The 24,979-nt window shown below is 38.0% G+C and overlaps 1 protein-coding gene across 1 annotated transcript; it reads left to right on the top strand.

Annotated features, from left to right (window-relative positions):
• LOC107555870 (GAS2-like protein 3) lies at window positions 1-24,294 on the top strand. The gene is made up of 8 exons (XM_016238788.1): window positions 1-172; window positions 7,454-7,509; window positions 10,738-10,915; window positions 13,347-13,456; window positions 14,127-14,319; window positions 15,457-15,536; window positions 19,716-19,823; window positions 21,957-24,294. Exons 2-8 carry the CDS (start codon window positions 7,483-7,485, stop codon window positions 22,920-22,922), a joined length of 1,662 nt encoding a protein of 553 aa, XP_016094274.1. The 5' UTR covers window positions 1-172; window positions 7,454-7,482; the 3' UTR covers window positions 22,923-24,294.
• Window positions 24,295-24,979: the final 685 nt, after the last annotated feature.

A 24,979-nucleotide genomic window follows, 5' to 3' on the forward strand; every position in this document is an offset into this window, starting at 1 on the left:
TGGCTGTTTTGAACCGCGAGTCCCTCTCAACTGAACATTCCAAGACTCGTGGAGGAAAAGCAGCTCCAGCGGCTTCAGCTGATGCTCAACGCACCCACGCGCGCTTGCCCCTGCAGCCGCGGAGCGAAGAGAAGCAACTACACACACAGCTAAACACACACTTTTAACGCTGGTGAGTTTATTCGTGTTGTTTTTTCAACCCCAAACTCTCGAAACCAGAGAGAGGGAGAGAGAGGACTTTGTTTATTTGATCATTATGTCCTTGTTTTAAAAGAGAAGTTTATTAGAAAAGTAAATAAAATGTCAGCAAACCTGTCTCAAATCATAAAAGCCGGGTTTTGTTGTTTATTTTTGGCATTTACACTGAAAGATGAGAATTGTTAGGAAGTTGCATGACTTTTCCATGGAGAATGCGTGATGAATCAGCAAGCATTTAAAAATACAGCACGCATATTTGCGATAGTGGATCATATTCTAATGGTTTGAGCTAGCATGATCTTAAAATATTGAGCTGTCTGTCTCTGAATGTGTCAGTGGTGATTGACAGATACATGTTTCTACAGGGACATTGAGATGTTGCCCGAACATGTATCATATTCTGCCACGTATCTCATTCAAACTGCTCATTACGATGATCATCTGAGCTTTAGGCTGAATGTTATAGCTTCATCTCTCAGAGATGTGTGCTAAATATACATGCAGCACCAGAGGAGGGGAAATCTGCAGGTGTTTCCTGATGGAAACTGCAGCCATAAAGTTTTCAGCATGTCCTTGAGCTCTGGCAGGGAATTCTGTTTATCGCCAAAGATTTTCTTGGTCATGCTGTTAACAGATTAAATGTGCCAGTAAAACATTTCAGGAAGCTGAGTTATTATTTTATGGCATGTTGTGAATAACTTGCATTTATTGAGTAGACACTTTGATGCCAAGCAGCTTACAATGAGGAAAAACTATAGCGCAAGTAGTGAAAGACCGATAAACCATCCGATATTTGGACATTTTAAAACCATAGCAATGAATTTCTTTACAGATATTGAGTAAAAAAGGTGTCTGTTGCCACACTTTTGTTGCCATTATTAAACTGTTCTCGTATATAAATGATGCAATTTTAAAAGTTTTATCCGCAAACCTGCTTTCAAGATATCGGTGTTTGCATTGGCCATTGACAACCCATATTAATCAACGACTAATAAGGAAACAGTTTTTTTTATGTTTTAAGAGTTGATGCATATAACTGCATAAGGAATTGCTTTTATTGTTAACCTATTGTTGCTCCACTTTGCTTGAGTTTTTATTTTGAAGTTGCCGTGAAACTGAAATAGTGACATATCTTTACTTGCATATTCTGATAATACCTTCTATCGTTTTCACCAGAAGATCCAGTTAGGAATTTTGATTTAACATTACAAAACATATGCATGGATGAATTGTTCACAATAAGCTCTTGAACATGCACTTAGAAAATATATAGTGTGAATTTCATACCGTCTTTAATTCTGTGATTGTTATTTTTGTGTAAACACTAGCACATGATGTAAGCCTCCCCAAAAACACCCCATATCCTGCAACTTCACCGACCATCTGCCTGATACGCTGCATCAGGGGGTTCTTAAGCTTGAGAAGAGGGAGAAGGGAGTAAATCCTGAAATAAATGAATGGTGGGATTAATTTACCATGATCTCTGGTGCACATGCTGGTCATTGTTATGAATCTTGGATTACTGTTTGTTTATTAATTTGACCCAGAGCAGATGATTAGTGGGACGGGGGTGCTGCAGACCCTCTGTGCTTGCTGCTGACTGCTTAATTGTTAGTGTCTTATAGCAAGTCATTGCATCACCATGACACCGGCTTCTGTTTACATTATGCCATATAGTGTCTCCATTGGTTTTAAGTGCCGGTTTTGTCAGCATTGGTGTCCTGCACTCTGAAATCTAAAGGTTCTTTATTGGCATTGATGGTTCCATTTAGAACCTTTAACATCCGTGGAACCTTTCCATGATTCTTTATGGTGGAAAAAGGTTCTTCAGATTTAAAAAATGTTGTTCACTGAAAGGTTTTTTGGGGAAACTGAAAACAGTTCTTCTGTGGCATCGCTGCCTACAAACAAACATTTGGAGCCCTTATTTTAATGAGTGTGAACAGCTCTCGTTTAATGTTTTAGGTTGGCGTGCAATTCTGAATCTTTTATTTCTGAATCATTGGTGAGGTCATTGTTATGTTGAGCTGTGTTGATCGCTTTGTTTTGGTGAATTGCAGCTTTGTTTTGTAATTGTAGAAGCATGAGAACATAGCTTTCCTCTTGTCTTTTCAATAGGGATTATACTTTAAACTGTGTGACGTGATTCTCTAAAGCCTATAGAGTCTCAATTATTTAATCTCGTTCTTGACTGTGTCCCAAAATGTGTGTAATTTCTCTAACTAGACAGCATTTTGGGTGTTTACAAGCATGTTTGAACATTTTTGCAACTGAATGCACCTAATGCTGTCTAGGTAGGGAGCTCAAGACAGCCAGTGTCGGTTAAATGAAACAGAAATTAAATGTACTCACCCTCAGGCCATCTAATGTTTCTTCATCGGATTTGGAGAAATGTATCATTCCATCACTTGCTCACTAATGGATGTGAATGGGTGCCGTCAGAATGAGAGTCCAAACAGATGATAAAAACATCACAATAATCCACACCACTGTAGTCCATCAGTTAACATCTTGTGAAGCGAAAAGCTGCATGTTTGTAAGAATCAAATCTATCATTAAGATGTTTTTACATTCAAATTGTTCCTTATGGCCAAAATATGAGTCCATAATCCATTCTCCTGAATCAGACGAGATTACTTTTTTTTTTTTTTTTACTGGAAGGAGCGTTATGGATTATGGACTCGTATTTTAGCAACAGTTTGAAGTTAAAATATTTTTTTCCTTACAAACACAGCTTTTGATTTCTCAAGACATTAATTGATGGACTGGAGTGGTGTGGATTACTTGTGAATTATTGTGATGTTTTTTATCAGCTGTTTGGACTCTCATTCTGACGGCACCCATTCACTGCAGAGGATCCACTGGTGAGCAAGTTATTTAATGCTACATTTCTTCAAGTCTGTGTTGGTGCAGAAAAAATAACTTTAAAAGTGTGATGTGTGCATGTTTTTTTAGATAACCGTTCCAGAGTTGGTGGCAGGTGTATAAGAGGGGCTTTACTCTGCTTCACGGGGGATGGGCTTCTGACCCGTGGTTTATCGGACGCCCATCCTCTCCGGGACCATTAATTCTGATTGTGTGTGTGTTGATGGCTCTGCCTACTAATGAAAGCAACTGACAGGCCAATTAAGATCACAAGCAATGCCACAAAAGAGCAGGAAGGGGAGGCGCTTTGATTGATGGCCGGCTATTTTTTGGGACCCATGTGCAAGCCACTGGTGCACATACATGCAAACAAACAGAAAAATGCATGCATACATGCATGTGCCACGTGTCGGCTCATGTCTAGAGGGAGGAGGAGCAGCCGGCCAACGGGGATGCGTCTGGAAGTGTGATCCTCTTACGTGATTATGTGGTGACCTCCTGAGGAGCCATGTGGACAGTGGACACCCCCAGTCCTCGCTCCCTTTGTGTCGTCGCATTTAATTAAAGCAGCAAATCGACTGTAACTCACGCAGACGTTCATTATAGTAGGATTACAACGTTAGAGCGCTTTGTGTTCTGTCTGACGTTCCGCCCAGCCTCATTTCTGCAGCAAAAGTCACTGTCTTTATTTCTTATGTTTTTTGTGGGCGTGTCTTTTATCAGGGCGAGCAAATCGTCTGTTGAGAAGTTACTCATGCTTTTATCAATAGATAAAAACATGAGTAATAGAATTTTAATCCAAAAATTTCCATCAAAACGAATGTCATGTTACATAAAAAATGCGTTCTATACTAATCCAGACTCATGTACTAGTACATATAATTATTCTAAAGTCAAGCCATACAATATTTAATTTAAGTCATTATTCTTTGTTGTTGTTTTTAATATACTTGTTTATTCAATTTGAAGTTTATTGCAGCTATTTGTTGCTGTCTACTTTTGAAAATTTAACATGTTATATTAAATTTCGGAAATATAGGAGAAAATATATGATTGGACTGAAACATTAGTTGTGTTTTAATGTAATCCTGTCATTTATGCAAAACCATGTAGTTTCAAATGGTTTTCTTTGATGTTCCGTGAAACCTAAAAGGAAAGAATTAATAGAATTTTCATGTACTTTTCCATCAAAGTGTTTTAAAGGGGTCATATGATGCGATTTAAATTTTTCCTTTCTTTTTGGAGTGTTACAAGCTCTCGTGCATAAAGAAGATCTGTAAAGTTGCAAAGACTAAAGTCTCAAATCCAAAGAGATATTCTTTATAAAAGTTAAGACTTGTCCATGCCCTCCTAAAACGCCTCGTTTAAACACGCCCCCACATATCTACGTCACGATGTGGGAAGATTTGCATAACGGCGCCAAATGTTCATGTAAAGAAAGAAGGCGTAACTTTTATTCTCGCAGTAGTAGTGTTGTTGCTGCCATCATGTCGTGGAGACACTGTGTGTTTCGTTGTGAAAGCGAAACTACTTTGTTTGGTGTTCCAAAAGAGGACACGACTAGAAATCAGTGGTTAAGTTGTATTTACAACACTGTTCCAGAACACTTCAACCCAAATATTCAGATGTGTCCAGCGCATTTTATGGAGGACTGTTTCCTGATCCTGGGAGAGTAGACTACAATGCCGGCTGTTCTGACTCACAGACTGTAAGTACGTTTCATATTTAAAGAATTTGTCACTGATGATTCAAACGTGAGTTTTGAGCAGTATGGAGTAGCGCTTGTTGTTTGTCATTTCTCCGATCACAAATGCAGACATGGTTGTATGTTTACGCGGTGCGATGCAACGCGTAAAAAGACAGTACAAGTCATTATAATCTGTAATTATGTCCCAACTGGATGCAACAAATGCCTCGTTTATAATGGATTTTAATGTTTTTGTCTCGTCGCTCCGGCCGGACAAGGCATCACAGTATGGTAGGAGCATAACATTTCCGTCACATGCTTGAGGTATTCGGCCAATCACAGCACACCTCACTTTTCAGACCGAAGGCGGGGCATAGAGGAGAAACAATAGTGTACAGTATGTGGAAAATAATGTTTTTTTTAACCTTAAACCGCATAAACGCATTTCATTACACCAAATACACAAAATAATGTTCTTTTTAGCAACATCATATGACCACTTTAAAATTCCAACAGGGACTGTTAAGCTACATAAAAGTGAATTATAAAACCAAACCAGACTCATGTACTAGTATATGTAATAGTTAATTAGTCATTATTCGTTATTATTTTTGCTACTTTTTTTTGTCCTATTTATGTTTGACAGCTATTTGTCACTTTCTATTTTTGAGAATCTGACAAATCGTCCCCTTGGAATTATAAGGTTCTATCTGCATTCTGAGTAGTTTTGAGATATTGAGCTTCAAAGTTTTTGCATTCCATTCAACTGTGTTGATAGAACCATTTTGTTTTTTAAATAAAAAGTCCCAAAATGTAAATAACATTAAAAATATCTATCACATAATGTAAATAAGGTGTCACAGAATAAGAATATGTGAATAACTCAATTATTAATTCCAAGGGGACGAAATGTGATCTTCGTTTTCATAAAAGGAATTATGTACTTTAGGCTGCAACTTTAATTAGTCATGTCTTAAAGGGATTGTTTACTCATGCATCATAAATCTAGTCCATATTTAAATTCTTCTGAAAAGAACATCAATTTTAAGTCATTATTTACTCATGCTTTTTTTTTGTCCCTTTGAAGCTTGACAACTATTTGTCACCATCTACTTTTGGGAATCTGCTAAATATCTTCTTGTCTGAAAAAGATAATTGCATGTTTTGGAACAACATGAGTGTTTAAATGATGACAGCGTTTTAATTTCAGACCGAACACCCATTTTCCTTTAAAGAGACACGGTTCATTTTAGAAGCACACTCTGTTGTAAATAAACACAGAGCTGTTGGACGTGTCTCTCGGCCAGCGTGTCCGTTAGTGACGGACTCTTTCCACCGGCCGTTATGTTCTGACAGAGGAATGTGGCCCTTGAGACCCGAAGCCACACTGCCACCCACTTCATAACCCACAGACATCAATTCGGGGTTTGTGTGTTGACATTTTGTGGGCTTGACATTTTGTGGTCTTGAAGTGCACACAAGACGGACTTGATTTGAGCTCTCATGCTGTTCCTCCAGTAATTAACTAGTTCTCTCGCTCTCTGTGGTTTTTTTGTGTCTGGGTGAAGAGAGAAAGCGATTGTTTATTCTCTTGGTGCCCTTCAAAAAATGTCCAGATTCTTTTGTGTGCTGTCATGGAGGAGTTTGCTGTGAAGGACTGAGCACGAACGAACCTTGGACTCTGTGTGTGTGTGTGTGTGTGTGTGTGAGTGAGTGAGTGAACGAGGGGGTTGTAACAATAGGACCATTGTAAATGCTTGGCTGGGATTGGATGGGGGTTTGCTGAGCGGCTTCATTAGTCAGTCTGTGTTTCTCTCTCTCTCTCTCTCTCTCGTGCGCTCGTATCTTCTGTCAGAGGGTCGGTGCAGGAGTGTGTGGTGGGATTTACTGCGTTGAGGTGTTCAGGTGGATTGTCTGCTGGCAGCTGGACTGGATTCGTCTCTGTGTGTGTTTCTCAGGTGAGCGTCTCGCTGAGGAGATGATGGAGATTTAGGATTCACATGAGCGTGTCACTGACAGCGTTTGTGTGTGGCTGTTATTAGTGAGTGAGTGAACGAGGGGGTTGTAACAATAGGACCATTGTAAATGCTTGGCTGGGATTGGATGGGGGGTTTGCTGAGCGGCTTCATTAGTCAGTCTGTGTTTCTCTCTCTCTCTCTCTCTCTCGTGCGCTCGTATCTTCTGTCAGAGGGTCGGTGCAGGAGTGTGTGGTGGGATTTACTGCGTTGAGGTGTTCAGGTGGATTGTCTGCTGGCAGCTGGACTGGATTCGTCTCTGTGTGTGTTTCTCAGGTGAGCGTCTCGCTGAGGAGATGATGGAGATTTAGGATTCACATGAGCGTGTCACTGACAGCGTTTGTGTGTGGCTGTTATTGTGTGAGTATTAAGTGTGTGAGTGTGTGTTTAAGGAAAGGAGACGTTCGCTTTGTTTCCTCAGCTGTGCTTATGTTGACTGAACTGTCTTAATCTTGCCGCTTGCTCTCTGGTATTTGGTCACAGTGATTTTTTTTTTTTCATTACTAAAAATGTAACAGTGAGCTGCAGGCAATATTATCCATCCTGCGATGGGACAGACAGGGCTCAAGTGAAGTAAAAGTGAAGTAAACTGACATGAACTGTGTGTTTGTGTTCACAGGAAATAACTGGCACGTCTGAGCTGATGTGTGTCTTTGTTTTAACAGCGTTTTATCTGTCTCTCTTTCAGAATGTGGATGTGAATCTCTCTTTTAACTAATGATGGCGGTTCAGGCTGGTTTGCAGGTATGCAACTTTATGAATTTATGCTTTTGTTTATGTGCTTTTGCATGTTTATAGAATTAGAGGGAGAGTGGATTCGAACCTGTATCCCCAAGATCAGCTTTTTTTTGTGTGTGTCGCCAGCCGCTGTGTCACAGTGTGATAGTTTGAATATGGCTTTAGAAGAAAATGATGTTGGTGATGTTGTGGGTCAAGATCTGAGCTAGTTAGAGAAGAGTTTCATGTTCAGATGGGTGATTGACAAGAAGTCAAACAATAATGGCATTGTCCTATGGTGCGACTATATACTACATGTAACATTTGAAAGATGGATAAAATTAGAATCATTTCATGTTATGTCAGATACTCTTTTTAAAAAAAATAAAAAATAAAAATGTAACTTTAAATGCTGCATAGCAAACATTTTGTACAGTTTGGATTGGAATGGATGACATTTATAATTTATTCTGTCAAATACAATAAACTAACATTTAACATTTTTAATGCTAAATAAAAACAATGTAATGAAAAATGGATTAGTTTGGATTAAAATGGGTTACTTTTAGCAGTGTTATTGAATCATTAGTATTTATAAGATTAACTGTAAGTGAGTGTTAGGTGACTACAAAGCTAATCTAAATGTAAAAATGTGCATTAAATGCATGCACAAATTGATCTAATATTGACTGTTACTAAATACATTTTCTTAGATCAACTGATAATGTAACAAAAATAGTGCATCTCTAACTTTCTTTATGCGCTACACACATATATATACTTTTAAGCTATTATCTGTTGAAAAGAACTACTCGGATACACCTGCTCTTTTCTTAAAGAGGAAACCTGACTCCATACGGCTCCAGGGCAATATTTCCCGCCATTTGTGTTAAATTTGTTAAATCCCTTTGAATTTGAAGTTTGAATAATCTGCTGAACATTCCAAATAGATAATCACAGACATGTGTTGTTGATTTTACACCATCCTGTCTGAATCTGAAGTGATTGGTAATTCAGAATGTGTCCATCTGATGTCATGTGTGAACCGACCACATTATGTAATGCCATTGCAACTTTTGTGTGTGCATGTGTGATTGATTGAACACACCATACTGTTTGCATTGAGTTAACAACCATAAGTGAGAATTAGAGAGGTCCACAAGCAAACACTGACAGTACATTTCAAGAAAAGTTTAACCGAGCAGAGCTGACCAAAATCTGCTATGGAATGGTAATCTTGGATGTCTTATATAATATGAATAAAACACCCCCACATGGAAACGCTTTCCTGTTTAATTAGCCAGGCTTTGTGCGCGAGGAGAAGAAACACTCCATATGTGTGTTAGTAGGAGCCTGAAGCTCTCGCTCGCTCTGTTCCTCATGGGAGTTTGATGCATGTGCGGGAACAGCAGGGTTCATGTACAGAAAGGGTTATGGGATTTCTCTCGGAGTGGCCTGCCTGTGTGTGATTTTTAAAATAGTGCTTTGGTTTTTCAGTCATTCCCAGCACAGCAATGCGATTTTAGGCTCTTTTAAAGATCTGGCCGTGCAGAGTATTGGTAAAGGTTTTTATGGTTTTGTGGTTTGTGTGTTTCAAACAGATGTTTTGCATCAGTCTCAGTCAAGTCACATTTATTTCTATCGTGCTTTATACAATACAGATTGTTTCAAAGCAGCTTTGAAGTAATAAAATAACAGAATCAATGATCAAATTATTCAAATATGAGACAAATCTAAATTCTGCTATAAAACAGCTCTATAAAGACAATAGTGACTATTCAGCTCAAGTCAGTTCAATCAGTGTTGGTTCAATTCATGTTTGTTGCAAAATTAATCTATTGTGAAACAAATTTGATTAAGCACGTTCTCTTATGCTTTAATGCTTTAAGATTCTGCTGCGTGAATATGACTCATCACAACACCATGAAGACCCGAGAAAAAACTGGGATTAAAGTCCAAAACCTGACTTGAAGTAATCTAACAAATCAATCATTGCTGTCAGGAGTGGGCGAGGCTTACGCGAGTGAAGGAGCGCAGCTGCGCGCATGCGTGCTAAACAGACGCAATCGAATAGGAGCACAAAAATTCTGAGTAAAATATACATTTTGCTAAAATATTGGTTGTTGGACATTAAATGTGCCTTTTGTAGAATTTGAAACCTTCATATAAGTGTATTTTTATGATAGCAGTAGGTTACTGTAAAGAGACTATTGTAATGTGTAAATCAAATGTAAGCTAGTTCAGTACTAATTACTAAGCTCAAATGAGTTTCTTATAGCAGTTTAGAAGTCATTTTCTTTATTATTTATTTTCATTTTAATTCAGTGATTTTTTCCTTTAATTTTATTTTAATGCTTTAAAGAGAAATTTTAGATTGTAATGTTCTAATGTTCTGCTATCTGTTCTGCAAAGGTACAGCTGTCATAAAACCAGAGAGAGCCTTTCTGCTTGGCTAGAAACTGTAAAAAAAAAAAAAAAAAAGACAGTCAAATAATAGTGTTCCTATTGGTCAGTGTTAGAGGAACTCCGCTTAGTCTGACAGTTAACCTGCTTTAGACCAGGTTAGTTTCCCAGCATACGTTGCCACAGTGACTGAAGTTGATCTATGTTAAATTTGCTTTAAGGAACCAAATCATTTGACAATGAGTCAGACTAACTGAAATAAGTCTGGCTTATTTGGTAAACTTGTTTTATGAAACAGGCCTTGAGGCATTAAAAGTGATCATATTTTTTCCATTGCATCGAATCGCATTGTGTTGAATCGAATCGAATCACACTGCATCATAATAGGGGTGAATCGTATCGCATCGCATCGGTAGCTGCTTCATGTGCATCTTTAATGTATCGTATCGTTGGCTATGCATCGAGATGCGTATCGTGTCAGCCTCAGTCATGAGATGCACATCCCTAATACTCACTGTTAGGGGTTTGTTTGAATAATCAAGCCCAAGTTTTTAACTTCAGCATGTTTGTGTGAAGTCTGTGAGAGGTTTTACCACAAGTTCACTTATGAGAGTGTTGTTTTATATAAATGTTATTGCTCCTCTGTTTGTGTAAGTTGTCATTTGTTTGATTAGTCATGTTTGTTAGTGCTTGAGTGTTTGCAAACTGCCCTGATTTCAGCAGGGTCGCCGTCTTTCCGGAGAGAGAGAGTGGAATCTGTGTGAGGGGTCATTGTGGCCCCGAGACAGTTTTGTGTGTGTTTCTCTGTGTGCACATGTTGAGCTGTCTGGTTTTCCTCTTTCTCTCTCTCAGGCTTGGTTCGGTGAGAAGTTTGATGTCCTGTTACAGAGTCCTCGCGGCCTGCGCTCTCCCCGGCCCGGTCCGGGTCTTGCTGATGTGTTCCAGTATGACCAGTGGTTGGCTGTGCGACACGAAGCCACACTGGTGCCCATGCAGGAGGATCTGGCCATCTGGCTGAGTGGCATGCTGGGTAAACAAGCCGTCTATGACTCACTCTCAGTGCATCAAAGCGAAAAATTACTGCTATTATTAGTCTATATGTCCTTTCCTTTCGTCGGTCAAATAACTGAAACCCAAAGCCTCATATATCAAGCAAAGAAGTGTGGGAAACGACGTTTGCTCTCGTATAACGGTGATATACGACCTCAGAAACAAGAACTCAATCTCTCGGTCTTTGTAGAATAATGGAGGGTGTTGCCCTTACCTGTCTGTCCACATGCTGAGCATGTTCACCCGGGCCAAAAACGTTCACCCATAAACCTATTGCTCTGTTCGTTGTTGTTTTTTTTACATGAAGTCCTTGTAATCCTATAGTCCTCTTTCAAATAATACACTGAATACGTTGTGGAATTTGAACAAAATACTCTAAATATGACTGTTTTGTGCTGGCAACCTTGTTTATTATCCACTGACAGGGTATTGGCGATTGTGTCGTGATAGGTCTGAATTTTATTTGTTATTCGTAGTTTTCAGTCACGTGACTGGAGTGGAGACCTGGAGGACAAAACAGTCATAGAACTGCAGCACAGGCCTGTCAATTTTACGTGTATGCCTTTAGCAGATGCTTTTATCCAAAGCAGCTTACAAAAGAACACAGCGATTCGTCAAGGGGCAAACAATATTCATAATATACACTGCCTGGTTTATTAGACAACTAGATTAAGGCAAGATTAGGCAAGCTACAAAAGAGGAGAACAGAGAGAGTGAAGGTTTTGGAAAGTGACTTTTTGCTTCATTGTAAAGGTGGTCTCGTTCCATCTTGTACTTAAAAGTGCTCTATGTAATATTTTGACTGTACTAAAGCATAAAAATACCATAATATGTTTGCAGATATTAAGGAAACATGCCAAGTTCACATACTTGTGAGCATGCTAGCAAGGGTACAGCCAGTTATTCTAGTGAATAACATGAAATGTGAGTTCTGTGTCGGAATGTCTGTTTTTTTATTTTGGGGGGTCTGTGTGACTCTGCCCACTGCCAGTTTACCCAGTAGGATTTTGACACCCCAGGTTGCCAGTTGGTGGAAAACACAGCATGTTGCAGCCATGTAAACCAGCAAACCAGAACGCAGATTCTATCTGACCTAAAAACCCTCGGAATCCAGTTAAAAAGCTCTATGACCAGAGGAATAAGTATGTGATTACATCTCTGCCACAATTCTGCACGCGAAAGATCATATTTTGAGCGCGCACAAGTGCGTTTTGCACGCTCGTGAACTGAGTTTTGTGGAGAAAATGTTTGTCTCGCAAAGAAGAAAGTATTTTGAGTGCACGAAAATAAATTTTGCATTTAAAATTAGTTTTTGAATGTGTGCAGACCTTCATTTTTGCGCGTGCAATGTTTCACTAGCTTGCTCACCTGATGCCCGCCCTCAGTGCTCTATAAATTCCAACAGCTCGCTTGCTCAACACAACCCAGCTTTACAATATGCCATAATTCCAGCCAATCAGAGACGAGGCTGCTAAATTCTGATTGGCTGCCTTGACAACCAATCACAACATTCCTTGCATTACCTCGACAGCAGAAGAGGAAAAATACAGTGCATGCATAATTATTATGCAAGTTGATAATCTGATTATATTTTTTTCCAAGCACATTTTACCAATTCCAAATGACATCAATATTAATAACTACTATTAATCTTGTATTTAATCATTTATAATTGATATATAATTATTAATGAACGCTGGAAGTGAAAAATGTCTTATATTCGGGTGCTCATTTCTGTTGTGAATCCTCAATCTGGCAACCCACATTAGCGTCGAGTCAGTCAGTCTGCTAGACGTACTATTAACTGCACCTTTAACATGAACTTATACAATGATATTAAAAGATAACATTTCATTGATGATGCATACTATATACAAGCAAGCAGATGAGCCTTGAAAATTAATGTAACGCATTAAGCATTTTCCCATAGAAAACCGTAATAAAGAAACTGCTTAATGTGCAACTTTGCGCATTGCACTCATATTCTGGGCTCATGTGCTTACCTGTATGTAGTATGCTTAATTAATATAGTGTATAGTGGATTTGGTTCACTGGTTTAAGCCACATTAGGCTTTTTTAAACAATTGTTTTCAATGGGAAAAGCGCATTGCATAACTTGTGTTCATATTCTGAGCACATCTGTATATAGTGTGTATATAACACAACTGTATATAGTGTGCATCATCAGTAAGGTGTATACAGAATCTGGTCACCGTTTTAGTATATAAGTGCTTAGTACAATCCTGGTAAAAATAACTGGTAGGAAAGCCTTGTTTTGCCCTCTACGTGAAAACGAAGATATTGTACTTGTGATCATCAAAGCCAGCTCGGGATGGCATAATGATGCAGAATTCAATTAAAGGTTACAGTTGTTCTGAGGTCATTGGAAACATAGATATGTGTTTTTGTAGGTGAGCAGGTGACAGCCGAATGCTTCATGGAGGAGCTGGACAACGGTGTTAAACTGTGTCGTTTGGTTGGAATTCTTCAGAGTAAAATCCCACAGGATTCGGAAACACAGGTGCGTAAGGAATGTGTGACGTGTGGTGGGCGGCGATGCAGCTCGGATAACCGCAGGACTGTTTGTGTGTAATTCCCATTTCTGTTTTGTTAGCTGCTGTCAAAGAAAATCCTTAAGCCACATTAGGCTTTTTTAAACAATTGTTTTCAATGGGAAAAGCGCATTGCATAACTTGTGTTCATATTCTGAGCACATCTGTATATAGTGTGTATATAACACAACTGTATATAGTGTGCATCATCAGTAAGGTGTATACAGAATCTGGTCACTGTTTTAGTATATAAGTGCTTAGTACAATCCTGGTAAAAATAACTGGTAGGAAAGCCTTGTTTTGCCCTCTACGTGAAAACGAAGATATTGTACTTGTGATCATCAAAGCCAGCTCGGGATGGCATAATGATGCAGAATTCAATTAAAGGTTACAGTTGTTCTGAGGTCATTGGAAACATAGATATGTGTTTTTGTAGGTGAGCAGGTGACAGCCGAATGCTTCATGGAGGAGCTGGACAACGGTGTTAAACTGTGTCGTTTGGTTGGAATTCTTCAGAGTAAAATCCCACAGGATTCGGAAACACAGGTGCGTAAGGAATGTGTGACGTGTGGTGGGCGGCGATGCAGCTCGGATAACCGCAGGACTGTTTGTGTGTAATTCCCATTTCTGTTTTGTTAGCTGCTGTCAAAGAAAATCCAGTTCAAGAAAAACGCCTCCCCTGGATCATTTTTCGCTCGGGACAACACAGCAAATTTTCTGTCCTGGTGTCGTCACATAGGAGTGGACGAGACATATCTGTTTGAGTCTGAGGGTTTGGGTAAGAGAACTTTTGATCAGGTATCTAGGTGCAATGTAGAATTAAGTCCCCGCAGTAGTTAACAGTTAAGTTATTGTACTATTCAGCCACGAGCAGAACGGGATGTTTTGTGCATCGCCTAGTTTCTATTTCTGTCATGATGGATGTACTGCCACATTAATCCAAAATCCTTATAACCTTATAACATATTATTTATAATATTTAAAACAATGTTGCTTACATTGTTCCAACAAAACGTTATGAAGTGAAGTGATACTTTGCTTAGGGCCATGTGATTTCTACAATATGGAAAACGTGGAACAGAATCCAGTCATAAAAATTAAATTTTGGATTGATAAATTAATACTATTATCAAATACACACAGAAACACATGCCTTCACTACAAACCACCAAAATAAAAATGTAGTTTAACTTGAAGAAATGGTTACAGACATATATTATTATTGTACAGTAGAATGTACTTAATAAGTTTACATAATACAGTTTATTATATTTTTTTTTTATGAATATCACTCAATGTTTCAAACTTTTCCATCCATATTTTAATTTCCGTAATAAATTTCTGTGCATAAGTTTGTTATTCAGCTTTGTTTTCACTTTGTATTTTTGTATCTTTTTTTTAATTATTCATTTGATTTACATATTAAATTAATATTTTATGCATTCATTTGTTTTATGGTTTTTGGTAATACATTTACAAACCATAAAACACATCACAGAATTTTGGAAAAAATAAAACACAATAGTGTTTTACACAATAATAATATATTAAATTGTTAAAATTGTATGAATTCACTTGATTAGACATGTTTTTTGATTATTATACAGAATCCAAAGAATTAAACCAAAAAACTGAATTTGGGAAAAAATAAAACCAAATTTGGGAAAAAAATAAACTTACTTCATAGATCTGCTTGCTACGATTCGTGATTATTTTTATATCAATATTACAAGAAAAATTAGACTGGATTGAAGGTTTTGAGCAGCATGAAGACCAGCTCTCCAAAACGGATAGACTTCACCTGCATCTGTCCAATCTCTCACTGTCAGTCCATTAGAACTGGACTTTAATCATGTTGGTTAAATGAATGTATTTAAACCGAGACCAGCGTCCTCCTGTGCGTCCTCTGTGGCCCCGCTGTGCTAATGTGTCTCTCTCTGAGCTGTTTAACAGACCGTAATCGTTTCAGAGGATCTGTGGCCGTGTACGTCAGTTGAGCTGCAGCTCCGCACGTCCCCGGCTCTCCGTAAATCCATGATGTTAATGAGTGTGAGCGATCTGGGGTGTAAGTCATTAACCTGACGGCCCTAATGCTTGCTGTCCTGAAGAGCGCCAGTTATCAGTCCATGTGTCACCGTGCATTATGGGATACAAACTGTCAGAACTCAGTGTGACCTGTAATCGGGCCGGTGTGAGAGATGGGCCAGCAAGTTTCCAAACCCAAACGAATGTCAGTGGTGCATGTGGCTAAAACCGAGACTTTCTTGAAGGTGTTTTTTTTTTTAAATTTATTTAAAAAAAAAAAATTTTTTTAAGTCTTGATATTTTTTCCAAAATTATGATTGGCTGACCTGTGTGCATTAAAAATGAGTAACAACATTTACTACTGAGTTGAAAGGTTAATTAATGATCTTTTTGGAGTTTTAAGACCTGAAATTATGAATATGTAGTACTTTTTAAATTTTAAATGATTTGATTTTCATTATATAACCCATTCAAGTCAAGACACTAGAGGCAAACCATTGTTTTTTCATGCACTGGTCATTTTTGAGATTTTAGGCTATCTTGCGTCTATAACATGCCTTCTTTCAGACTAGTGGAATGTAGTACACATTTAAGCCCATTTCTAAAAAATGTTTTGCCGGTGACAGTATTTTCTGATTTACGGAGTCCTACAAAAGCTTTGACTCTTATATAGCAAAATAAAACAAGAATTTTGAACCTGGCTTTATCCAATATTTAGATTCTTGTTCTGGAAATATATGCAAACGAGTGCATATGTAATTATATAATGCCTCATTTTGCATATTTAAACAGAACATATCAGAAGCAGGGTTATTATCATTAGCTAAAACTATTAAAAATATTTTTGTTAATTGAAATAAGGATGACATAAAATTATACTTTTTGGATGAAAAGCTTAAAATAAATGAAATTTATTTGAAGTTAAAGCACCAAAATGATTAAGTGGAAATAAATAAAAACTAAAATAAAAATAAACATGAATAAATTAAACTAAAACAGTAATACTTAGTATTAATAAAATGAACAAAAGCACATAATCTCCTCTGTAAAAACCTAATTATAATATATGTCCATAAACCACTACAACAGTGTTATATATTTTGCTGACTTGTGTACTTACATTATCCCAAATGTTTAAATCCAGAGAAATAAGCAATTTTAACTAGTGACACGGAGCGTGTCCATAGTGTCATTGTGTCGCCTGCCAATGACGTCATAACCCCTAAACAGCGCTGCTTTACCCCACATACGCACGACCGGAAGGAGCGGAAGCGCTCGACTGTGGCATAATAAAAGGGCCTTATACAGCTCTCCCAGACTTAATGCACCTGAAAGAGCTGCATTACCCTCCTTTGACATTTTCAGTAGGGAACTCAAGAAAGTGCTTTCCACATCAATTTCTGTTACATACTCGCTTCTATAAAGATTTTTGTAAAAACCAACTGCTCTCTTTCGAATAACACTAGGATTCAGCAAAACTTGGCCTTCTTCAGACTGGAGGGCCTGAATTAATCTCTTCTGTCCATTCTTTTTCTCTAAACAGAAAATTTTTTTGACGGTGCATCCATATGACTTATATTTTGAAATCTTGATCTGACCAACGCCCCCTGTGTTCTATATTCCAGCAGATCCGCTAACTGGGCTTTCTTTTTAAAAAAACCATCAAAGTGATGATTTTCTCCAGTAGATTCAGCTTTTTGTTGATATTCAGTTAATCCATTTTCCAATGACTCCAAAGACTTTTTAAAATCTATAGTGACGTTATGAGTGTATTGTTGACACAATTGCCTAATTTGGACTTTACCAACGTCCCACCACTGTTGTATTGCAATATGCTTCAGCAGAGGAGATGTCGCGCTAATTGGGATCTTTTTTTTTGGTGAAATCAATTTTCCATATCGTGATAAAGCTGTTGTTATTATCTCGTCACTGAGAAAGGGGGGAACATTAGATAAGGGGACTCTTTTCGAAGGCAACGAGAGGGGAAGCACAGAAACAAACTCACCATCAATCACAATTCCCTTCTCAACTACTTAATTCACCTTTTCAACGCTATTTAGAAAAATCACTGTAGCGTGATTCATCCTAGATGCTAACTGGAAGTGATAAACTACAATTTAACAATCTTTTTCAATCAGACTGCCAAAAGTCAAGCTATTTTACCTAGAATTGTATTAAGAATCCAAAATAACCATAATTAAGAGATTTTACAATTTGATATATTACAGCATTCTGTTCCACATACTGTATAATATAATGTTAATACTAATGTTTTCTGTAGAAATCATTACCCATTTCACAGTTTAACTGTAGGCTTTAGTCTAGGGTTATTATGGTGAACTGAAACTAAAACCATAAACATATTCATTACTTGAAATAAACATTACCTGAAATAAAATGTAAACATTAATTTTTTTTCACCTAGTTGCCAAGGCAAACTTTCTCATTTTAGTTTGTTAAAGTACTAAAATAACTTTAAAGAGGTCATATGATGCTGCTAAAAAGAACATTATTTTGTGTATTTGGTGAAATGAAATGTGTTTATGTGGTTTAAGGTTCAAAAAACACATTATTTTCCACATACTGTACATTATTGTTTCTCCTCTATGCCCCGCCTTTCTGAAACGCTTTTTACAAAGCTCAGCAGTCTGAAAAGCGAGGTGTGCCCTGATTGGCCAGCTATCCAGTGCGTTGTGATTGGCCGAATACCTCAAGCGTGTGACGGAAATGTTACGCCCCTCACCATACTGTGATGCCCTGTCCTGCCGGAGCGTAACATAAAACCATGTCTGCATTTGTGATCGGAGAAATGACAAACAACAAGCGCTACTCTAGACTGCCGAAAAAACTCGCATTTGAATCATCAGTGGCAAAATCTTTAAATATAAAGAACGTACTTACAGTCTGTGAGTCAGAACAGCCGGCATTGTAGTCTACTCTCCCAGGATCAGGAAACAGTCCTCCATAAAATGTGCTGCACACATCTGAATATTTGGGTTGAAGTGTTCTGGAACAGTGTTGTAAATACAACTTAACCACTGATTTCTAGTCGTGTCCTCTTTTGGAAGACCAAACAAAGTAGTTTCGCTTTCACAACGAAAAAGCGTCACACACCGCGGCCTTGAGTGAGCAGAGGCCGGGGGCTAGAGTGAGGAACGGCCGGAGGGCTAGAGTATGTGGAGGCCGGCTAGAGTGAGAGGAGGCGGGCGGGCTTGAGAACGGTGCGGCCGGCGGATTCGACGAAGGAGTGTCCGGTGGGCTTGCGGCAACCACATGTGACGACCCCGGGCTGGACTCCGCTTCGTCCACAGTGAAAGCCGATCCGGCGATCCACAGTGCAAAGTTGATGTATTTCCTCAGTGACCAGCACAGATCAGCTCCAGGCATGACGAAGCGGATATCGTCCTCTTTTGGAAGGCCAAACAAAGTAGTTTCGCTTTCACAACGAAACACACAGCGTCTTCACGACATGGCGGCAGCAACAATACTGCAGCGAGAATAAAAGCTACACCTTTCTTTGTGAGAACATTTGGGCAGCGTTATGCAAATCTTCCCACATTGTGACGTAGATATGTAGGGGGGTGTTAGAACGAGCCGTTTTAGGTAGGTGTGGTTGACTCTTAACTTTTATAAAGAATATCTCTTTGGATTTGAAAACTTTGCAACATTACAGATCTTCTTTATGCACCAAGAGCTTGTAACACTCCAAAGAGAAAGGAACAATTGAAATCGCATCATATGACCCCTTTAAATAAACAAAAACTTAATAAAAAACTATATAGACATATAAAAAAAATTAAATGACAAAAAGACATCAAAATTACTAAAACTTTTAACTGTAATTATACAATAAAAAAAATATTATACAAACAATAATGATACTAAAATAAGACTGGCTTAATCTGAAATATTGTACATTTGAAGATGTGTTTTATTTGATAGATTTTCCTCCATGATAAGGCTCAGCATCTCTCTTCGTTCTGACCCAGTTATCATACATCTCCAGTTGAGTTTATTGTTTGTTGAGTGTGTCATATTGGGGAACGATTTTGTCTCTCAGCCAAATAACCAGTGGGATATCCTCGGTCCTGAGTTCAGTGCTGAAAGTTCATACATTATCTGCAAACTAGCTGTTATCTTTCCATCTTGCAAGAAAGTGAATTTTTCTCTCATTTCACCCGAACAAACTCTTCTGATTTGTAGGATCGTGCGGACCAGGATGACCCTCCCTGTAACTGCACACAGAAGTTTTCCATCGAGTATCTGTCTGAGGGACGCTACAGGCTCGGAGACAAGATCCTGTTCATCAGGGTAGGAGCAGCTTTTTTACGAGTCTTTAAAGTCACAATAAAGTGGAAGTAGCAACAGATCTTTTCTTGCATATTGTGACATACGTCCAAATGTGTAAAAGATCAGAAATGATCAAATGTAGGGTGGAACTTGGTTCTATGTATCAGTTGTTGATTGAATTTTAAGATGTGGGCGTGGCTCTCTAAAGTGGAGGCGGGGTTTAAGAGCTCTAGATGCTTAGAAAAGCCCTGCAAACGTCATCAAAGAGAAGTGTCCTTTCACTGGAAGATCCAGTTATGACATTTTGTGTTCCTGTGGCTCACTGGTAGAGCATTGCGTTAGCAGCGCAAAAGGTTGTGGGTTCAATTCCCAGGGAAAACACATACTGGTAAAACAAATGTATAGCCTGAATGCACTATAAGTCACTTTGGATAAAAGCGTCTGCTAAATGCATTAATTATTATATGCATGGATGAATTGTTCACATTCATCTATCAAATCTATAACATGCATTTAGAAAGTAGGTAGGGTGAATTTTCATTTCATGCTGATTATTAGAATCGGCACTGTTACATTATCTTGTTTTCATTCTGTTAAAATCCCATTGCAGATAAACCGTATGCAAACACGCTCATCTGAGCGCGCTTGCCTCTCATTCACAACTACTGTAGCAATCCACTAAAGCCAATCTAGTTTGTTTAACCAGCACATGCTGAACTGTCATAACATTCGCTCACACAAACACACACATCCAGATTAGGTAGAACATGCACATGCACAAACACTGCGGTCAAACTACATGCCAATATATCAAGTGAGTTTAATAGTGATGCTCCGAAAATTGATTTTTTTTGTTTCGGCTTGAACAGTTTTGGATGGATGAAATCATCTCTTCCTTATTGCTGCTAGTTATAGCATGAAATAAACATGAATGAACATCGAAATGTATATTGAACTAAACAGTACAACTTACTGAAATGATTCATGTCTCATGTAATTGTTCAGTCAGTATTTAAACCACAGAACGACAGCTTATAAACGAACAAAAAACATCACATTTACCTCAGAAAAGCCATTCAATATCCATAAACTCATTATCTAGTTAGCTTGAAAAAATAACTCTAGAGAGGAGCATTATGATAAATATATGCACTATATTACATATTCATTATATTTTTACTTAACCTGTTGAATTCATTAATATGTATAAATCTGTCATGAAAACAAGTTATTACAGACATTTTTTAAATGTTTATATTTCAACAACAAATTAGAGTTGAAATATAATTATACAATGAAAAAGCTGATATAAAAGCTGCCTAATGTGCAATTTATATGTTAGTAAAAAATTTTAAAAATGCTGATTATTAAATATATTTGATTAATTAATTAATTAAATATTTTTTCGATTTGAGTTTTTTGATAAATAAAAACGTCAGTTTTGTGTAAAAATTGATTTCGGTGCATCAGTTTAGTTTTTTTTCAGTGTTGATTAGGGATGCACCGATATGAAAATTTTGGCCGATACCGATAACAGAAAAAATGAGCCGATATGGGCCGATACCGATATGGTGGCCGATATATCGTGCATCCCTAGTGTTGATTATTACATTTAATTAAATAATTGATTATTAAATACATTTTATTTAGAAATCGAATGTATATAATATAGAATAAAAACTGTCTTGTGCAATTTACATATTTATATACATCTTAGTTTTTATTTAAATGTGGATTATTAAATGTGATTAAATAATTGATTATTAAATCATTTTTATTTTTTGGCTAAATAAAAACGAATTAACTAATAAAAAACTGTTTTGTGTTTAATTTACATATTTATATACATCTTAGTTTTTATTTGAGTGTTGATTTTTACATTTGAACAAGTAATTGTTTATTAGATGTTTTTTTTTTTCTTCGGGTTTTTGGCTAAATAAAAACTTAATAAACACTGCCTTATGTGCAATTTACCTATTTATGCATCTTAGTTTTTATTTGAGTGTTGATTTTGAAATGTATTATATACATCTTAGTTTTTATTTAGTGTTGATTTATTAAGTACATTTGATTATTAAAAATACTTAATATAGTAATTTCGGTGCATCACTAGTATACATTATGTTGCTTACTAATTAAAGTCCTCTCTCTTAGATGCTCCATGGGAAGCACGTGATGGTGCGTGTGGGTGGAGGTTGGGACACTCTGAAAGGGTTTCTGATGAAATACGACCCCGACCGCGTGCTGCAGTTCACCACTCTGGAGCAGAAGATTCTAGCCTATCAAAAAGGCCCGTCCGGCTCAAGCCCCGCCCACAGCTTGCAGGCCGCACAGCCGCCCACAATGGACCCCATCGCAGCCGTTAACCTCCTCCCAGAATCGTCCTCTTCATCGTCATCCTCCACGACATCCGTGTCCAAACCCAACACACCTACACCCGCGTCCCGTGGTGTCGCCCAGTCGCCCGCTTCCACGCCCTCGATGCCTCGCAGAGCCGCCGCACCCAAGAAGATTTTTCATACACCCACCGCTTCACCGAAAATGACCGCTCTTTCATCGCCCATCCCGAAAAGAAGCCCGCTTCCCCAGGCAACCCAAAAAGCCCCTTCCGCTGCATCCAAGGCCAGACTGCGCCCGCGTGGATCTCAGTCTCAACCTCGCAGTCCCGTCTGTCCCGAACCCACCTGCAAGCTGCCTAAACCTTCAGCCCCACCGACATCTGCACAGAAACCAGCCCGGCGCGACGCACGCCCACCTCCCGCACCCGTCCGCTCGCGGCTCGCCCAGAGACGCCCTCCTTCCCCTACCTCCGCCCTGCACTTAGAGTCCAGGAAGGGTCGTCCCGTTTCCCCTCACTTGGCTCCGAATGACCCCAAACAGACGATTCCTCTCGCAAAACCTTGCAAGAGTAAATCTGTAGAGCAGAGCACAGCTGCTACACGAACTGTTGCGTCTATCAACGCTAAAACAACCCACAGGAAACCTCTGGTCAGCAGTAACCCTCCCGTCCAGACGCCCGCTGTGAGCAGCACTACCCACAAACACACGGCACGGACGAAACCCAGCAAACGTGACGAACCCTACTTTGAGATGAACAATAAGAGAAGGGTAAAGAACTAAGAATGCTGGGATATGTATTTTTTGCGTCACACTTCGCATACGGATTTATTCGGATTCCATATTTAATTTTAAGTGAAAACGAGGCTGTGATCGATGTGTGCAGTCTGTTTGATTTGTTGGATTTTTTAAATGTTGAAAGTACATTTTCAAAACATTTATAGTAGCCAAGCCATGAAAATGAGACTTTTAATTCAGAACAACCTATTAAACATACTGCACATCTGTCTTTAACAGCCACATTTTCATTTGCATGAAATTAAGTGTCATAACCTGTTTTTTTTTCTTCTCATCTGTCAAAACTTCTGTCTCAGGCTTTCATTCGTGCTGGGATATATAGTAGCTACTGCGGCGCTGAGGGTCACGCTTCACATACAGATTTATTCGGATGCCATATTTAAGTGAAAACAAGTGCAGTCTGTTTGATTTGTATGTTTTAAATGTTGAAAATACGTTTTCGAAACATTGCAAATACATTTTCGTTTCTTTGAAAATGTTTCTACTGCACAAGCTATGAAAATGAGACTTAATTCAGAACAACCTTTTAAACATACTGCACATCTGTCTTTAACAGCCTCATCATTTTTCATTTACATTAAGTTAAATATGACATAATCTGTTTGTTTTCTTGGCATCTGTCAAAATGTTCAAGCTTTCATTTGTGCCATACTAAAAATCCTGTTTATGCCTCGGATACATTTTACACAAATTAACACGTTTCTAATTTCTTCTTTAGCTACTGTAATTATCATTATTTTAGCTAAGAGGTTAGGAAGCATTTATAGGTTTAGTTTAAATGTTTGAAATCATGCACGGTTATGCACAAACTCATATCATCATCATCTTTTGTGTTTAATATCCGTTACTTTTTTTTTTTTTTTAAGTCAGTCCATGTCTGTGATCTGATTTGACTCCTGATTGGGTTATAAATGTATTAACATTGCTTGTTAATACCGTAAATCATTTATTCACTGTATGTCAATGTATTCTGAGCTCATAAGAAAAACCAGCAGAATGTTGGAAAGGTAAAGTGGTTTAGACTAATGTCTGTCTTTATGCATGATGTGCTGCGGGGCATACAGATCACGTGACACTCAGTTCTGTTTCCACTTCATATTTACATTGAGAGCACTGTTACTGTATTACATAAGACATATGTAGATGAATCCACTCTCGTTGTTCCAGCTCTAATCTGACACCCCATAATATGCAGAAACACCTCTCTATGGCAACCAAAGCGAAATTCATGTTTGAATCTTGTATGGCATCATTTTAGAGCACATTTTAAAAACTATTTTAGAGTATTAAGGGTTTACGTGCCTTACATTTTTTGTGTTTGTTGGAATATAGGTGTGGTTTATTATCACACACACTTGAAGAATTGTATTTAGTCGGGATGGTTAGTTTGGCAGGTACTGCGAAATTAATTTGTTTTAAGTTGGTCAAACAGCCAGCTGTTATTAAATGAAATGCTACCTCCTTTACGCCACACAAATACTACTGACTCAGTCATGCCCATAAACACCTGAGCTTTTATTTTATTACACTGTCCAAGACAATGCTAAATATTTTCCAGTTTATTCAAGAGTTGTGGTCTATACAGAAAGGTTATTATAAATATTAATTTTATGTGTAAGGGTAATTGTTCTCTTTTTTTTTTTTCCCCCCGGATATGGTTCTTTTAATTATATATTTGTGCGCCAGATTGTGTGAGAGAGATTCTTCCAGCACTTTAAGGAAATGTATGTTTTGAATGTAGCTTATTTTCGTTGTTTGTCTTTGCATTCTGTCAAATAAAGATTTATAAAGTGTATAATTTGCTTGTAGCCTACTTCAACGGCAACTAATTCGTTCAGAATACCAGGTAAGTTTCTTTTATCTTAATATTTGTACTGGCATTGTGTAAATATCAGGATAATATTACAGTGAAATGAGTTTTACTACATCAATCTCTGTTGATATGAGATTATAATAGTTTTGTGTGTGATAGTGCTGCGGCTTAGTGGCTAAAAACACAAACTACAACCTCAAAGTTACCAGCATTTTATATTTGACTTAAC

The sequence above is a fragment of the Sinocyclocheilus grahami genome, unplaced genomic scaffold (assembly GCF_001515645.1).
Source record: "Sinocyclocheilus grahami isolate Dianchi unplaced genomic scaffold, SAMN03320097.WGS_v1.1 scaffold548.1, whole genome shotgun sequence".
Lineage (NCBI taxonomy): Eukaryota > Metazoa > Chordata > Actinopteri > Cypriniformes > Cyprinidae > Sinocyclocheilus > Sinocyclocheilus grahami.

What these genes read in the sequence shown, in the direction of transcription:
- LOC107555870 (XM_016238788.1), top strand. Translation starts at nt 7,483, where the DNA reads ATGATGGCGGTTCAGGCTGGTTTGCAG. An exon ending in CTGGCTGAGTGGCATGCTGG is followed by an intron (nt 10,916 to 13,346) that starts GTAAACAAGCCG and finishes GTGTTTTTGTAG; the next exon opens with GTGAGCAGGTGACAGCCGAA. An exon ending in AATCCATGATGTTAATGAGT is followed by an intron (nt 15,537 to 19,715) that starts GTGAGCGATCTG and finishes TCTGATTTGTAG; the next exon opens with GATCGTGCGGACCAGGATGA.